Consider the following 19,233-nt stretch of genomic DNA (forward strand, 5'->3'; position numbering starts at 1 on the left):
CATGGAGACAAAGCCAGCCGCCTGTTAGCACACCAGTGGAAAAAGCAGGCAGCCAAGAGGGTAATAGCCCAGGTTAGGGACAGCATCAGAAGGCTAGTTGCCACACCAGAAAGGGTCAATGAGGACTTCAATGCCTTCTACTGTACAACTCTGACCCCCCCACCCGACGTGACTTGGGGATGCAGCAGTTCCTCGACAGACTGGACATGCCAGTCTTGGGGGACAATAGATGATGAGGCCTGGAAACACTATTTGAACTGGGGAAAGCCATGGAGTGTATTGACTCCATGCAGGAGGGAAGGCGCCAGGGCCAGATGGATTCCCAGCGGACTTTTACAAAACATTTGGACCGGCACTGGCAGATGTTCGCAGACTCACTGGTAAAGGGATCCCTGCAACCAACACTGGCACAAGCCTCAATATTGCTGATACCCTAAAAGGACAAAAGGTCCTGGACCCATCTCGCCGCACAATGTAGATGCGAAAGTCCTGACAAAATCCCTGGCTAGGCAGCTGGAGAACTGCGTACCAGAGGTACTTGCGGAAAACCAGACGGGATTTGTCAAGGGCAGGCAGCTAACATTGAACATCAGGTGCCTGTTGAATGCGAATACGACTCCATCCGGTGAGAGAACACCAGAAGTGATCATCTTCCTGGTCACAGAAAAGGTGTCCGACAGAGTAGTGGAAATACCTCAGGTACTCGAGTGGTTTGGAGCTTGGACCAGGCTTCGCCGCCTGGGTGAAACTACTATTCCCCAAATAATTTATATGTTGTAACTTTTCATATGTTAGGAATAAAATACATTTAAAATCAACTATACACAGTACTCATGATGTGGTCTCACCAAGGCCCCGTAGAGGTACAGCAATATTTACTTACTTTTATATTCCATTCCCCTTGCAATAAATGTCAACATTCTATTTGCTTTCTGAATCATTTGCTGTATTCTGCATACTAGCCTTTTAGCGATTTAGCCACTGTAGCACTGAGTCCTGCAATCTCTCTGGATAGGGACGTGTAAATAGTTTAGGCGCCAGTACTGATCCCTGTGGCACTGCACTTGCCACAGCTTGCCAACCCAAGAAAGACTCATTTATCCAGACTAACCAATGCTATATCCATGTTAATATAGAAGCAGAGGGAGAGTAACAGCACCTTGTATTTTTAAACTTTTTGCAGTGTACTCACTGCTGTAATGCAGCACCATAACAAATATTTTCAATTCCATTTTTCTCAAGCATAATTCCAGTTTCTGTACATGCAACTGCCTCAAAGATCAAGCAGCTATTTTGGAATATTAAATTATGCTTAGTTCAGAACGTAACTATTTAACTTTCAGGGACCCTGCAAGAGTGTCTCAAAATCCCAAAGGGTAACTTGAAACACTGGATCTTAAGTGGTGTATTTTGCTTTGGAATGATGCAATGAACCATGTACACTCAGTGAGGAACCAGTCCAGTCGTTGTTCAAACAATTAATAAAGAATATTTATTAAGTAAAAGAAAAAAAAACACATCAAAAGACTAATATACCCTGACACTTTATATGAATAACTAAACACCATTTTATCTGTTTACCTCTTGTTCCCATTGCAGCATTAATGCAAGCCTACTTGTGACAATAAAGATTATTTTTACTACATATATCCATTTTCCCTGAACTCACTGAGACACCCCTTTTCCCAAGCAACATCCAGTTAATAGCTACCACATACTGCTTAGGTGAACTTGCCTGGGAAGCCATCTCTTCCTGATTCAGCGAAGAATCATCTGGCCAAGGGGTTGCACTCCGAAAGCTAGTGATTCCAAACAAACCTGTTGGACTTTAACCTGGTGTTGTAAGACTTCTTTACTGTGATTCAGCGAAGGCATGAAACTGTGTTTTCTAGGAGAATATCTGAAATATGTCGTACCTCTGAATATTAGATAGGACAGGCCTGAGTGGCTTGGATCAGAGGGAATTGGCCTGCCTGACAGTTGGATGGAAAACTACCCTCTCTCCATTGAGTGCGCTAGCACTTATACTGTTTTCGCGCTTTGAGTTTCCCCTCTGTGGATTCAGCTGTATATCTCTCTCAAATTCCTTGCCTTTAGAAATTATTTCTTTAGCCACACTGATCTCTGGTAACAATGTTTCTGAAATGGCCATTAGCACCTCAATGTCTCGAGATTCTTGTTCATCTTGTTACTGGGCAACTCAACAGCTCATTACCCCTTGAGATGCTTGCTAGTCCTGCTACTTGCCTGTTCTTTTAATTTTCATCTCAAATTCACTGTTAATGTCTTCAACTTCTCACATTCCTAACATAACTGAATAAATATTGTTCAAGTGAAAGATCCTTCTCCACACTGAATGCTTACAATTAATGTGCTATCAGAAATGCACACATGGCACCACAAATTTATTGTATAGGCAGACAGTTGTAGTTAAATATTATATTGTTAAATTAATCTGCAACACCTCCAATTACTGCTGTAACTTGTTTTCAACAAATATTTTGTATACAATGCCACAGTAAAAATGCCTAGAGACATCACAGAAGAGTTATCAAACAAATTTTTATCACTGAGCCAGATGACCAAAAGTTTGGTCAAAGTAGTGTCAAAGGAATGTCTTAAACGAGGTAAAAAGAGGGAGGCTTGAGAAGGGAATTCCAGAGTTTAGGGCTTTGACGGAGGAATGGTAATCAATAATGGAGCTGTTAAAATCAAGAATGCTCAAGAGGCCAGAATTGAAGACCAGTGATCTCAGAGGATTGTGTCACCTATCAGCAACATTTAGACAGGGTCAACTCCTCAATCATCTCCCCTTTCCAAGGCACCTTCCCACTACAAACACAGATGTCCTTTTACTTCCTCACTTTTCATTGTTCATGGCCCAAATACTAATTCTATGTAAAACGTCAGTTCACTTCTACCAGCCATTTTTGTCTTGTACCGTCATCCCTTTTGCCACTTAATTTCTCCTGTCTTCACCCTACCAGGGCTTGCTTTTCTTTCCATTCCTCCCTTCCTCCAATGGGGCTGGAGGAGTTTGGAAAAAGGGAGGAGTGAGGCCATGGTGGGATTTGAAAACAAGGTTGGGAACTTTGTAATCGAGGCATTGCTTAACCAGCATGTAGTCAGCAAACACGGGTAATGAGTGAATGGGACTTTACTGTGTCCTAAGAAGGTATTTTGGAATATAAAGTTATACTTAGTTCAGAACATAACTGTTTCAGAAGACTCTTCATCACACGGAATGCTTGTCAATTAATGTGCTTTCAGAAATTTATTACAAATGGCACCACCAATTTTGGATGACCTCAAGGTTGCAGAGGGTAGAACGCCAGAGGTCAACCAGGAGTGTGCTGGAAAGTGAAGTCTAGAGATAACAGTGGCATGGAGTTCAGTTAACCTATCTATCCTGTAGGCAATAAAATTATAAGCGCTACTCAGAAGAAACGGTTTCTTGTATTATTTGATACTGCATATTTTAGAATCTTAAAATGAGCATTTAAAAATTAAATTAAACTTCAGTTTTTGTTATAGTCAACTGTCCTTGTTCTAAACCCTGCATCCAAGTCATACTGGTGGCACAGTCATTAGCACTGCTGTCTCACAGGTTCAATTCCAGCCTTGGGTGACTGTGTGGTTTGCACGTTCTCCCTATATGTGCGTGGGCTTCCTCCCAAAGTCCAAAGATGTGCTGGTTAGGTGAGGATAGAGAGGGGAGTGGGCAGAGGTAGAATGCTCTTTTGGAGGGTCAGTGCAGACTCAATGGGCTGAATGGCTTCCTTCTGCATTGTAAGGATTCTATGAACAATAATGGTCAACAGTTCGCACAGAGGTTCAAACACGATTCCAACTCTTCTAAATTAGCAAGGTGAACCATGAGTTTCACAGTAGAGATATCAACTAGCAATTGACGTACCGATATAGAAAAAACAAGGACATTTATTTTGAGTAAGCAATTGAAATAGCCACCAGTATTATACAAAACATAAAATGTATTATTTCAATGTTTTATAAAGAATGTTGCAGAGTGTGCAAAAAATGTTTTCAGCATTGCTGCAGTTCATAGAAAAAGGATTTTATTAAGTAAAGTGGAGTACAAACTCTTAAGATTTGCTTCTCAAATGATTTATTTACTATAATACATTGTAGATATGTCAAAATCTTAGGAGTTTCATATCAGGCCCACTGAGGCAAATAACAACACTGAGCAGATGAGTTGTTTTCATAATTAACTAGCACCCAAACCTACACAAAACATATACTAGCTGCAGAATGTGTACCAAATGATTAACAATTCTCTGTAAAGAATAGTGTTCTGACAATATCTTCAAATAGCTGCGAATGTTTAACTGTTCAAGAACTAAAGTAGAATTGATGCTATTCATAAAGCCAGCTTCCCCACCAAGTACTGACTACATCTCATTCAGCGCGCCAATTTGTTTTTACATTAACTTTCTGGAAAACTTACAGCACTTACTCAAATTAACTAAACCTCTACTTAAAGCAGAATCATTTTACAGCAAACTGGGTACCGATTTGAAAAGAAAGTTTTTTTTAAAAACAAGATGATCTTACATACATGTAATTTGAACAATGCGAGATAAAATAATAATCTAAATAAATTTTAGTACAAAATACCACAGAAAGTAACAGGAATACAAGCTTTACAAAATTATACATAAATTGTTGTGTGCAATTGCCAATACCCAAAAAATATTTATTGCTATGTCAGCAATATTTAATTCATAACAGGTTAATTGTTAGGGTCACATTAAAATGAGTTAACAGAAACAAGGAGTACATATAGCTATTTAATACACTATCTTTATTGCAAACACAACATGTGAAAGCCATATAATTGAAGATTATGGAAAGATTTACAATCTCATATGAAAAATGACTTTCTATACACCCAATATTTTCCCCTTTCTTCCCAAAGAGGAAAATTATTTCTAAAAATGCAGTAGGATAAAGTACATGACCAACCAGGAATTAAACACATGCATTATTTTCCAACGATTAAGGATTCTATAAAATTCTACATTTCATCCTTTAAATGAAACAAATGCAAAGACATATAGGATAAAATGGCGGTAATTTTAAGTTCAGTCTTTTCTCCTGAACGGATCCTTATTGTGCTGTTGGTCATTAAAATAAGTGGATTCTTCCCATAACAAAAGAATCACCACAGTTCTATTACAGTAAACAAAAGGTGCAGTAGACATCAAGTCTCTTACAGTACACCTGGCAATTTTTCTTAAAACTACATTTTCAGAAGCAGTGCAAATGTTGGGAGGCTGCTGATGACAGCACGTCCATCTACCCACCCACACATATAAGGACACAAACACAATGACTCCCAAAACAGCACAAATAAAAGGTCAAATCCAGTCAAACAGTTGGAATTTTTTTTATATTATATTGTTGGCTGAGAAATATATTTGACTTCATTTTGTACAATTTAGTGTATACATAAACTCTGTTATTCACAACTGTCGAAAAGTTTGTGAAGAAAACAACCACAAAAAAAATCTACAGAAACTGTCAAGATTGCTTTTCTTTCATGCAGCAAGTGGAATGTGTTTATTGCAGCCAGCTTGTTTTGTACACAGCAATTTTAATCCACACTTACAACTGTCTCCTTTGGAAAGTGAGGAAAGGAATACTAGACTGATCGTAAAGCAATGCTGCTATTATAGTTCACAAATGCATAACCTTTTTAGGTCTTCAAAACTCCAGCAACTGGGTTTTCAGATACCCAGTTTAGTGCTTCCAGTAATGACATCTGCTCTTATTTTGCTCACATGATATCAAGTTGATCTGTCTGCATTTGTGTTTGGAACTGTTGAGATGGTGGTGGCGGCGGCGGTGGCGGTAATGATGGCAGTGGTAATAATGGTTCTACCAACTGACCTGTACAAGGCTCCTCAGGAGGGGTGAATGTTTCTGCAATTTCCCCATTGTGAAAAAGGAACTGGTATTGCTGAATAAAGGTTTCAATTGCAGACTGATTCAGTGCAGCATTGGTAAGGCCATCTGGTCTCAAGAAGGTAGGCCAAAAACAAATGGCAAGATTATCTGCTATCATACGATTTGTTTTGCTCTGCTGACTAACCCTGCAACAATACAGAACACAACAGAAGAAAAATATCAGGTCTGTTTTTAATTACAAATGTCATCATTGTTAACATTAAACATTAATCGGGGAAATTCAGCCTCAGATTTCCTGTTCTGACTTGCTTCTAGTGCAGGTGACTAAATTTCAATGGCCATCATTTTGTAAAACACAGCAATCACAGAATTGAAGGTTTACTACCGACCAGAAAATAAAGGACAAAACTTTGTAAAACTCTATCATATTATGGTCACTCTTTCCTAAAGGACAGCCCTTTTTCATTACACAATACTAGATCTAAAATAGCCCATTCCCTGGTTGGTTTCTCTTTTCTTTTAAAAAAATAAATAAATTTAGAGTACCCAATTATTTTTTCCAATTAAGGGGCAATTTAGAGTGGCCAATCTACCAATCCTGCACATCTTTGGGTTGTGGGGGTGAAACCCACGCAGACACGGGGAGAATGTGCAAACTCCACACGGACCTGGTTGGTTTCTCAACGTCCTGCTCTGAAAAATAATCGTGCATACATTCCAATAATTCATCCTCCACAACATTAGTACTAATTAGGTTTATCCACTCTATATGTAAATTTAAATCCCCCATGATTACTGTATTAATTACCCTTGTTACACACACCTCTAATTTCCCAATTTATACTGTGATTTATATTATCATTGCTGTTTGTTGCCCAATGAACAACTCCCACCAATGTTTTCTGACTCTTGCTATTTCTTAGTTCCATCCAAACTGATTCCACGTCCCAGGGCCCACAAAAGTGACGAAGTGTTAGTGAATTGCGGTGGGGAACTCGCAGACAGAAAACTCCCTGAATAACCCGCCACAAATGAACTTAGAAGTCTTTTGGGAGAACTGCGTCCGAAGTGTATATGGTTTCTATCCCACATCTTAAACAGAACATGGCCCTTATGATTTCAGTCTTTCAGTGACCAGATTAAATTTTTAACCTACCTGTTTAAATGGGTAATAATGTATTTTAAAACTTCATAGTTTACTGCAGGAAATTTCTTCAACAATTCCTTAAGAGCATTTAGCTTTTCCGTCCTATCCATCAGTCCTGCAAGACAAAAATACACCATTTTAGTGCTTTATCCCATGCCAATTTATTCTGGCAAACACTTTGGCCAAATTATCTTACCAGTATAGTTACTGCATAACTATTCTTCAATAACTAAAGCGAAGTTATGTGAAGTTATACACTTGAAAGGAACAATAAAGCAGCTGAGTATCATTTAAATAGAAACACTCTGTAGAAAGTCGAGGTTTGAGATTCCTCACAAAAAGCTAGCATGCAAGTTCAGCAGGTAATAGGAAAGGCAAATGGAATGTTGACCTTTTTTATTCAAAGGAATGAGAGTATGAAAATAGGGAAGTCTTGCTAAAACTAGAGAAAGCACTAGTTAGACCACATCGGAATAGTGTGAACAGATTTGATCCCTTATCCAAGGAAAGATATACTGGCATTGGAGGCAGTCCAAAGAAGGTCCACTGGTTCACCACTGGTATGGAGGGACTTTCTTATGAGGAAAGATTTGAGCCAATACTCGCTGGAATTTAGAAGAATGAGAGGTGACCTTATTGAGACATAGAGGATTCTCAGAGAACTTGGCAGGATAGATGCCGAGAGATTGTTTGCCATCGTGGCAGAGTTTAGGATCACAGAGCAGTCTCAGAGTAAGGGGTCGCACATTTAAAACAGAGATGAGGAGGAATTTCTTCTCATAGAATCATACAATCACTATAGTGCAGAAGAGGGCCATTGGGCCCATCAAGTCTGCACTGACCCTCTGAAAGAGCATCCCACCCAGGATCCCTCGCGCGTCCGATTCCCGTAACCCCATGTAACTTTTGGACACTAGGGGCTGGATTCTTCTGCCCACCCACCGCAAGATTGCCATGGGCGGGAAGTGGACCATGTAACGGTCCATTGACTTCGGGCGAGAATTTCCGATCATCGGACGGGTACGGCCGGAGAATCCCATTTTAAGGGGCAATTATTATTATTTAGCAAGGCGATCCACCAAACCTACACATCTTTCTCGGAGGGCAGTGAATCTGTGGAATTCTTTACTGCAGAGGGCTGTTGAGGCTGGGTCATTAGTATGCTCAAGGCTGAGATAGACAGATTTTTAATCAGTAAGGGAATCAAGGGTTATGCGGATAACCCAGGAAGTGGAGTTGAAGATTGTGAATCGGAGAAAAATCACACGGACATTATAACCCTAGGACATTGGCATCAGCAGCATGTCAATTCTGTGATACTTGGTGAGATTTCCCTCTATGGTCTTCCAACCAGGAAATCTTTTCACGCAAAGTTCACAATGAGTTCAGTCACATCAATTGAAAAAGTTCAACAGGTTTTCCTTAAATGAATCCTTGGTAGCCATGGGAGTTAAAGTTTGTGGAAGGTGGTTTAGTCCTTAGTTGCTCCAGAGAAAAAGGAATTAGCAAAAGGAAGCACACTGGGGTGTACACAGTTGGAACTTTTGATTATGAACTCTTTGAGCTTGGTCACCTTTGGGCTTCGTGTACTACTTAGAAATATTTAAGTGTTCATCCAATAATTACAAAGGCACATCAACCTGCAGGTTTTTCTTTGGCTCTGGAACTGTGCCATCCTAGCAACGTGACCAACTGGGAATAATCGTTTGTAACAAAATAAGCTTCAAAGTAGAACATTCACAATGAGGGTATTTTTTTTTTTTTATAAACAGTATATGGGTCCCAAGCAGCTATGCCATCCTAACCAATGTCTGGTGCCCTTTACCGTAGTTTAAACGTGATGGAAGTTCCCTTTCACAATCCCAAACATTTTGGATGCCTTGAAAGCTGCTTATTGATTTTGTACATTCCACTGTGGATTCCCAATAAGTAACAGCATTCTTTCATAACTTCAAGGAGGGAGGGGGGAAATCATGCATTTGTATCGCTGATTAGCATAATGTTACATTTCTCTATGTTGAATTCCATTCGCTATATATTGATGCTTTTATTTACATTCAAGGGATATAGAGGTTAGTTAGTTCTTCCTGAAAGTTAAATCTGTTGCTTTAGTAATGGCTCTGTAGACCAGTCAGTTATCCGCAGAGTCTGAACTGGCTTGATATTCCATCTTGGATGTCATTTATAGAGAAGAAACAAAACTGGCTCCCTGTCTGAAGCTTCCCCATTCACTGTCGCACTTTGGGAATACATGTTCTTATCTATTGCATAGTATTTCTTTTAACTTCAAATTATCTAGTTTGTCCAGTTGCTTTCACTCAATCCCCGATTCTCCCTCGCCGATGTCCCTTACATGCACTCCTTTAGGACATTTCAGTTCTTTTTATGCCCAAAGGCGCAAATATCAATGGAAGGGGTCAGGGAGCCTGGGAGGAGGAGGGAGCAGCAGCAGGTAGGAAAAAAGTGGGAGGACATCAGGCGGAGGCCAGGACGGCAGCAGGGAGGCGGCAAGTTTGAGTTGGGGGGAGAGGAAAGAGGAGAAAGAGAGAAGGAGATGGCAAGCTGGGGAAAGGAGACAGTGAGCGGGGCGGGGCGGGTAACCGGAAAGGCTTGTCAAGGCCATGTTCAAAATACAAGGAGGATTAAAAACTTTGATTTGAAGGTTTATTCTCTCTGCACTACAGGATTAAAACCTGCACAACTTTTAGGAGGCGACAGAGTATTTTGGGTACGAATGCAAACTAAAATCTGCGATTTCAACTCGGTTTGAAAAATCCCTTCACATTTGCCTTTACATCGCTTGCCCCAAATCTTACATCTGTGTCCCCTCACCTGATCTGTGTCATGGTAAGAAAATCTCCCCGTTGATCAACAATTTAAGTACAGAATGACCATATGCTTAGAAATTAATGTATATATTATCAAACTCTTTTCCTCAAAACTGACATGGCTTTCAAATATATTTCACTTCTGTTGCTGAAGCACAGGAGGGCAAAGACAAGCAAACAGTTTGAGGATAATGGAAGGATCTATTTACGTGTTTATTTGCAGACCTGTTTAGCTTAATAATGCGTCAAACTGTAACTGTATAGTAAGAAACAGAAAATGCTGGCAATATTCAGGTTAAATCGCAGCTATGCCAAGTGAAACAGAAAAACCATGCAAAACTAACTTGTGCAGGCCAATGCTTACAAATCCAATTACTGAAAATCAGCAAGTTCACTTTTCATTCAGAAAATTGAATAGAAGTATAATAAAATTAATTTACCCATTTTAAAAAAGGGCAACAGAAACAGGCAATTTGTCTGCAAACCACACAATTCTCTACCCATCCTTCTTCATCTCACTGTCAACATAATCTTCTATTCTTTTCTCTCTCAGTATGACAAAAAAAAGTCACCTGAATTTCTTACATTTATTAGTGGCTATTGCTCATGCATAACCCTTAATTTTGAACACCATTACCGTTGGAAGCATCATCTCCAAGTGCACCCTATTAAACACTTTGATACTCGTAAAATGCAAAAGGTTGAGGGCCCAGCTCAGATCCATATGGCAAACTAGTTGCCACTCAACTTCTTTAGATTTTCAACTGCAGAATATTTATTACAAATATGTTGAAAAATTGACCTGTTACCGCATATTAACAAAGCAGAGGGCTGGACGGCATGTGGCAGAGTGGTTAGCAGTCCCACTGAGGACCTGGGTTTGAATCCAGGCCCTGGGTCACTGTCTGTGTGGAGTTTGCACATTCTCCCCATGCCTGCGTGGGTTTCACCCCCACAACCCAAAGATGTGCAGGTTAGGTGGATTGGCCACACTAAATTGCCCCTCAATTGGAAACAAAAATAATTGGGTACTCAAAATGTTAAAAAAAGCAGAGGACTCAAAACTGTCAGTTTAATTCTTTAAGATTTGCCTTTGAAAGGAATTGAAATAAGTTTCTAATTCCTTTTCTTTGTCCCTACCATTTCCATAACAAAGTGGATCCAGTATACGAACTTTAAAAAATGCAAACAGAAAGGACCAAAGTTTTTAAAATTACATTAATGTTGAAGCTGATATCAAGGCCAATATCAGGTACTGCCATTTTAACATCAGAAATATTTAGTACTCTATGCCAATAATTATTCTACCATACCCGTGCAATCAAAATTGGGTTACATTTCTGGCTGGCACATTTTCCAACATTGGAAAAAATAATCATGAGTAGTCAACTCTTGTACTTCCTCAATTGTTACAAAGTGGACACAAACATTGGGGGGGGGGGGGGGGGGGGGGGGGGATGCACACAAATAAACCTATGTGATGGGTTTGAACAGGTACTCAGCAACAGTATACTATGATCAATGTTCAAAATAAACTTTCATTATATTTGATTAAATATAGCATTGATCTTCAAAATCATTGTTTGAAATCTCATGAATCGTAAATATCAGTACTGAACTTCTCAGTAACCAACAGCTGAACTTCTTTGATAACTCTGCAGCATATACTTAAAAGGATAATCAAAACTCATGTTACTTACTAGCTGCGTCCAATAGCTCTGAATGTAGATTGTAGGGAATAAGTGGATCAGGTAGATCAGAAAAGAAAGCCTTAAGAGCTCCTGCCACTGCATTGACAGTCACATCCATTGCCACAAGATCAATGTTGTGATCTGAAAGACAGAATGAAGTAACAAATATAGATAGGAGTGATTTTATTATACAAAAGGTGCCTTACATGGGGGACATAAATGCAAACAGCCATGTGCAAAATTTATCTTTAGTGCCATAAGCATTATATCAACCAACTTCTTTATAGCTCTACAAAATCTGAAATACAATGAAAAAAACCTTTAAATGAATTGGTCCTTTGATAAAGGAAAAGTTTTTGTCTTCTCATCATTTTTTCCTGAGAAACTACTAATTGAGGAAGATGTAATTAAGTGGTGTATGAGCAATTTTGAACAAAATATGTAGAAAATTTTAAGGAACTCTATTGACAGCAGAAAGGCAAATGACGATGCTCCAAGGTTCTCACACCCAATTGTATTTTTTCAACAAATGTGTCCAAGTTAATGAACAAAGAAATATATGAAAGCTTTTAATTATGATTTACTTGGCCATTCAGTTTAATTCAAAAATATATATCACCATCTGGCCAATAAAGTCACCAGGTCACTAATTCAATTACCATGGCTATGAACATAGCTCTAAGCTGTAAATGTGAACAGATTAAACCATTTCTTTTTATAAAATCATGCCAAATTTTTGTTCTCACATTGGCAGAACCACCTGTAGCATACCTTAGCTTCAAGCTTCAACCAACATGAAGGAGGAAATCTCTAAAAATGATAGAGGGATTTTCATTTGGAGGTTCATACTCCCCTAACAATAAAGACTGTCAAAGAAATACGATCTTCCAAATGAGACATTGCCACATCTCACCAGCAGGGCTCTCAGGTTGATGTAAATATTTCCAAGATATTATTTGAAGAGGAGTAGGCAAGTTTCTCCTAGTACTCTAGCAGATATCTATCACACAACACAAGAGGAGAAAGCCACCAGATCTGTCAAGCCTGCCTTGCCATTCAATACGATCATGGCTGATCTATGCCAGCCTCAGCTCCTTTTCTGTGCCATTTCCCCACAGCCATCTATTCCTCGATCCATGAAATATTTATCCACCTCTATTTTAAATACTTATAATGATCCAGCTTCCATACCCCTCCGGAGCAGAGAATTCCACCACCTGCAAGAAGAAATTTCTATGCACCTCAGTTTAAATGACCGGTCCTTTATTTTGTAGCTATATCTTCTTGTTCAAGACTCTCCCACTAGTGAAAACATCTCACCATCTACCGTGTCAAGCTCCCTCAGGATCTTATATGTTTAAATACAGACACCCCTCACTTTTCTAAACTTCACGGAATACAGACCCAGATAGTCTTTCTTGATAGGACAACCTTCCCATCCCAGGAATTGGTCTGGTGAATATCCTTTGGACTGCCTCCAATGCTACTATATACTATCATCCCTCAACCAACAAACAGATTCACTTGGTCATTATCTGATTGCTATTTGTGGGATCTTACTATGAACAAATTGGCTGCTGTATTTTCTATATGACAATAATTATTACATTTTTGAACAAAAAGGTATTCAAGTGGTTGCAAAACACTTTGGGACAGCATGAAAGGGGCTTCTGCAATCAAAATCCTTTATCCTATAGAAATTTCAGCTACAAGGCAAGATTGAATGGGCTGGGTTTGGAACAGAATAGTCGATACGAGATTTAATGGATGTGCAGATAATTACAAGGGCCCCATATGGAATGGGCAGGAAGGATCGATTTCCCTTAGTGAAGAGGTCAATAACCAGGAGACATAGATTTAAAGTAATTGGTTAAAGGATCAGAAGGAATTTGAGGAGAAACCACAGGTACTGCTGATCTGGAACTTCCTGCTTCACAAATGGTAGAAACAGAAAGCCTTATTGCATATGAATAATGTTTGTACATGCACTTGAAGTGTGCTAAGACTAAGAGCTAAAAAGTGAGATTATGCCAGATAGTTTTCTGGCACAGGCATGATGGGCCAAATGGCTGCCTTCTGTGTCGGGAATTTCTATGATTCTACTTTCAGTATATAACCACTGAATTCAAAATAGCAGAATTAAGTTTCATCCATTAAGATCTACATGAAAGAATAGGTTGTTTTTATGTGGCACCTTTCAAATCCTTAGGGTGCCCTAAAGTGCCTCACAGGTAAGATAATCATTTTTGAAGCATGGCTGTGGTTGATGTGTAGGTCATGTTATAAAACTATACTTTGCTGGGGGGGGGGGGGGGGGGGGGGGGTCCAGGAACTTCAATTCCCAAAGGATCTCAGACTTTCTGCACATGGGTAGGTTAGAAGTGGGCTGCACATGCGTAGTGCCGCATCTCCAAGTTCTCTGGGACCAAGACAGACCAAGAACGCATGTGCATTAGGGGAAAGAAAGGAAAGTGGTACGAAAATGTGGCACAAGGCATGGTGAAAGACTAAGATCCCAGACAAGAGACAGGGAGAGTTTCCAAAAATGGAGAAGGAATAGAGAGACGTCTCAAAAGGAGTCTCACATAGGAGACAGAGGCAGGGGACAGAAATATTAAGGAAAAGGAGAGTAGAGAAACAGGCTCCATACAAGTGAAGGGCTTCAGGAAGCAGACTTTAAGAAAAAAATGCAGCTGGAAGTTGGTGGTTCCATGCTGTGGTCATTGGGGGAAGGATACCCTGTTTTTGGTCCTTAGTCGAATCTTACCAAAGACTGATCTGGTCAAGGATCAGAACAGTCATTTGCACAGAGAAAGGGACCACAAAGAGCAACATGATCATAGGTCACTGAATCTATTTTCAAGTTGTCAGTTGAGGAATAAATTTTGGCCAGGAATTCTCAAGCTCTTAATGATTCACTGCGTCAGTTCCAGCAACACACATGCCCAGAGATCAAATGGATTATTTGTTTACACCAGAGACCTGCCATCAGGTTGAAGCCTTGCTTTGTTTTAATGTACTAAGTTTACATTCAGGTATAACATTTACAATAAATAATTAATGTTCACCTACACATGGCAAAAATTTTAGCTGCAGCCCCTAATTATTATACAGCATTCCCTCGTTCAGCACTCATATTCTGTCCCCAAAAAAGGACATGATAAATAACAGTCATTTTCTCGTATGAAAGCAGGAATAAGAACGGGTTAAGTTCCAGGCCTGCAATTTTTTGAATCAATACAGAAATAGAGTTTTGACATATTAGTAAATACAACCACACCAATAATAAAATATTATAAACACTAAATGCTAATAAAAATAAAGTACAATATGGGTGGAGGCTGAAGATTACTGAAGTGAGTCTGACTTAGTAGCGGTAACTGGAGGTGCTGATAGAGAGTCTCTGGGGCTTGTTAATAGGTGACTTTACCTGAAAAACTAGTCCATCCTGGTCTCTTTAGCAAACTTTTGCCCATAAAAGTAGTGCTCTGTAACATTAAATGGATCTATCCACATCACTGGGACTGTGGTTTGCCATGTGGTCCATATCTTAAAACTTCATAAGCTAAACTCAATTACTTTAATTTCTTCTGTCATTTGATGAGTTGCTTCTGTTTCTTAATTATCTTTATCATCCTCCCACAAACGTGCATTCACATCTTCTCCAACTCCATCAGATCATAATTCTGAGATTTCAAGAACTCCTCCAAGCATCAACTTTTTTTTTTATAAATTTAGTTTACCCAATTATTTTTTCCAATTAAGGGGCAATTTAGCGTGGCCAATCTACCTATCCTGCACATCTTTGGGTTGTGGGGGTGAAACCCACGCAGACACAGGGAGAATGTGCAAACTCCACACGGACAGTGACCCAGAGCCGGGATCGAACCTTGGACCTCAGCGCCGTGAGGCAGCTGTGCTAACCACTAGGCCACCGTGCTGCCCTCCAAGCATCAACTTAATCAAAACCCACATTGTTTGAAAGGTCAACAATTTAATTAATATCAACTGCACTTTTACTGGGGATAAACCCATGAAAATCATGCACACATTCTGGACAAATCTAGCGCCAAACTGCATTTCATTGTTGCACTTCATCCCAATTAACTTAATGGCATAGGTGTTGGAATTTTGTTAAAACGCTCAAACCCCTCGCTTATCCTCTCGGTCGGTTTCACCAATCAGTTGGGTTAATGTCTTGCTTTGATAATAAGCCTCGAATGTAGCGATGGCATCTTGATCTATAGGCTGGATTATAGCCGTAATCTTCTTTGGGAGATATTCGACGTGATGTTATTCGACAAATCAATTCCGTTTATGGGATGACCAGGGCATTGTCTATAAGCAATAATGTTCGAGGGAGACCTCCGGTGGCGGCCATGGAGTGAGAGGACGCACATTTTGTAGCTCCTGCTCAAGGTGGTATTTTCGGTCCTTTCCCCATCCGAGAGGTGAAAAGTTTGGATGGAAAGAGGTGTCGGAGTGCCAGGTGAAGGTGCAACTTCTCTGGTGCGGCTTGTGGATGGATCCACAAATTAGGAGTGGGTTCAGAAGAAGTGAGCTTTTGGAGCAGGACAGTCTTCGTGGTGCACCACAGGTGGAGGGCAAAGGCCTGTTCTGCCTGTTCAGTGGTCAACGGAGCAGCTGGTGGACCTTTTAAATGCCAAGTTCAGCCAGCAGAGGAGGGAGGCCCTGGCTAAGGTTGTGGAAATGGGTAATGAGGGAGGGGTCGGTATGGCGGTGGCATCACATCAGGGAACGTTCTTGCTGGCCAGGTACTCCATGTGCCCAGTGGTGGTGACGGCCTCGAGGGTATGGGGACAGTGGAGGCAGCATTTGAGACTGGAGGGTGCCTCGCTTTGGGCACCGATCTGTGATAATCAGAGGTTTGCAAGGGTGGGGTTTTGGGGATGGCAGCAGGCAGAGATTGAGCGATTCGGGGACCTGTTTGTGGGGTTCAGTTTTGCGAAATTAGAGAACCTGGAGGAGGAGCATGAGCTGCCATGTGGGAATGGTTTCAGGTATTTGCGGTCCATTAATTTGTGAGGAGAGAGCTGCCGTTCTTTCCCAGGTTGCCATCCTTGGGTTTACAAGACAAGGTGTTGTTGAAGGAGGAGATAGGGGAGGGTAGGTGTCCGAGGTCCACAAGGAGCTGATGGATTGGGAAGGAGCCCGAGTGGGGGAAATAAAGCTGAAGTGGGAGGAGGAGCTGGGTGGGGAGGTGGAGACCGGGACATGGGAGGAGCCACTGCAGAGGATGAATGCCCCCTCGTCGTGTGCGAGGCTAAGCCATATTTAGTTTAAAGTAATTTACAGGTTAAATATGACGGCTGCGCAGATGGGTAGGTTCTTTGAGGGAGGAGAGGGCAGGTGTGGGTGGTGAGGGGTGAGGTCTGCGAATCATTTCCACGTGTTTTGGGCATGTCTGAAGCTAAAGGGGTTCTGGCAGGAGTTTGCGGATGCAATTTCCGAGGTGTTAGGGGTAAAGGTGGCCCCAAGTCTAGAGGTAGCGATATTTAGGATGTTGGAAGATCCGCGAATCCAGGCGGTGAGAGAGGCCGATGTCTTAGCCTTTGCCTCCCTGATAACCTGGAGACGGATTTTGCTTGGATGAAGGGATTCCGAATGTGGGTGTGTGGGTGAACCACCTGGCAGAATTCCTGAGGCTGGAGAAGGTCAAGTTCATCCTGAGGGGTTTGGTTGATGGGCTCGCTCAGAGGTGGACGTGGTTCATTGACTTCTTTAAGGAGGATTGTGGTGTTAGCAAAAGGGGAAGGGGGGAGGGGCAGTGTGTATTGATTATTTATAACCTTGTATAATTTTACTTGTGCCTGAATAAAAAAGATTTGTTAAAAACAATGCTCGGGATAAAATATCCTTCAATTTGCAATCATTTTCAACAGCAAGGCAGAAGAAGTAAATGAATCTTCAAAAGTCTTCATGCTTATCCATGCTTTGTTAGAATGCCATAGAACAATAAGCAAAGCTTTTACGTATCCCTTTGGAGCCATTGGATTTTCATTGTGCTACACAAGTACAGGTTTCAAGCTAATAGCTCCCTCAGCTTTGAGCTCAGAGAAGAAACGATAACCTATTTTTCACAAGGGCATACGCTTCTTCTACAGAAATGAAAGTTCTATTCTGGAATGTTTTTAAGAGATCTGCCTTGTCAACATTGAAGACTTGACAGGATAAACAACTTCTCTTCTCAATAATAGCCTTTAAAGTTGCAGATATGCACCTGTGGTACTTGAATCACCACTTGCTCCCTCACCAGTCAACTTCAGGCTATTTAATTTTGCCCTCCTCTTGAAATGTTCTAATGAGTCTGAACTTGCTTTAAAATATTAATTTGAGGCTGCATCACCCTTCTTTAAATTCATCTTCTCAAAAAGGCTCCTTGCTTTCTCCCGAATTACAGCTGTACTCAAAGGAATTCAGCATTGTGATTGATCTTCAAATTAAGTGTTCCATTCTTTTTGTCTGCACAGGTGTTGTAATTTCAAGGCAGTTGAAGGATTTATATTTTGGCTACTGATCTTTATCTTGTCTCGACTTTTCCTAATAATACGCACAGTAGATTCATGAAATTAGCAATAATAATCACACCATCACCATCCTCACTAACATTGAGCTTTACATCTAAATTATTGGCCTTCCTTAGCAGCCAAGGGAGTTGTAATAGGCTGTTGCTAAATTTTAGCATTAATTTTATTCAGAGTATTTACACTACAGCCCAGCTAGCTGCACAATTTTCTACAAACTCAAATAATGTGTTAAATAAATGAAAATAACTGCACAAACTTCCACAGAACAACTCGTGTCTTTGCTGAATACAGTGTCAGAACTCTTCGTGACGCATGTACAGTAACTATGCTAAGGTGGAAATGGGCACTCCTGAAGCGGGGTCGCAGAGAGGGGGGGGGGGCCTGGCCCTCCCGAGCTTTATTAATTATTACTGGGCGGCCAACATATCGATGGTCAGGAAGTGGGTAGTGGGCCCCGATCAGGGAGGTGAAGCGGAAGTGGTAAGAGGAGCTGGGAAGGGAGCTAGAAATGGAAAAGTGGGAAAAATCCTTGAAGAGAGTCAATTCATCTTCGTCCTGTGCCAGACTTAGTCTGATCCAGTTCAAAGTGGCCCACAGGGCCCACATGATGGTAGCCCGGATGAGCGGGTTCTTTGAGGAGGTGGAGGATAGATGTGGGCAGTGTGGAGGTCGCCCGGCTAGTCCGAAGTTGAGGGAATTCTGGCAGGGATTTGTGGATGTTATGTCAGAAGTCCTGGAAGGGAGGGTAACTCAGTCCAGAACTGGCAATATTTGGGGAAAATCAAGTTTGCCTTGAGAGGATCAACTCAGGGGATCGCCCAGAGATGGCAGCCGTTCATCGACTTCTTCAAAGAAAATTGAATGTCAGCAGTAAGGGGGAGGGGGGAGGAGAAATAGGTGGTATGGCAGTGTTAGATAAGGCCAGGGAACTCGGAAAGTGGAAATGGCCGGTAGCTCTATTCAGGAAGGCTCCCTACTTTTCGACCACAGTAGAACAAAAGCACAGTCTCAGAATGCACTCAAAATGGGTAGCATGACTTCCGGTGGCAGGAATGTGCTGACAAGTCACACATCAGGTGGCTCTCTTC

The 19,233-nt window shown here is 40.9% G+C and overlaps 1 protein-coding gene across 2 annotated transcripts in view; it reads right to left on the reverse strand.

The window, feature by feature from the left end:
- Nucleotides 1–4,059: 4,059 nt before the first annotated feature.
- The window catches only part of arhgap5 (Rho GTPase activating protein 5), an 81,200-nt gene continuing 66,026 nt past the window's right edge, over nt 4,060–19,233 (reverse strand). For both annotated transcript variants that reach the window (XM_038781236.1, XM_038781243.1), the window contains exons 5-7: nt 11,607–11,738; nt 7,088–7,193; nt 4,060–6,116 (exon numbers count right to left, since the gene is read on the reverse strand). In XM_038781236.1, the coding sequence (XP_038637164.1) occupies nt 5,801–6,116; nt 7,088–7,193; nt 11,607–11,738 (554 nt within the window). In that variant the 3' untranslated portion in view covers nt 4,060–5,800. The remainder of the gene's footprint in view (nt 6,117–7,087; nt 7,194–11,606; nt 11,739–19,233) is intronic.

The sequence above is a fragment of the Scyliorhinus canicula genome, chromosome 2 (assembly GCF_902713615.1).
Source record: "Scyliorhinus canicula chromosome 2, sScyCan1.1, whole genome shotgun sequence".
In the NCBI taxonomy this organism is placed as follows: domain Eukaryota; kingdom Metazoa; phylum Chordata; class Chondrichthyes; order Carcharhiniformes; family Scyliorhinidae; genus Scyliorhinus; species Scyliorhinus canicula.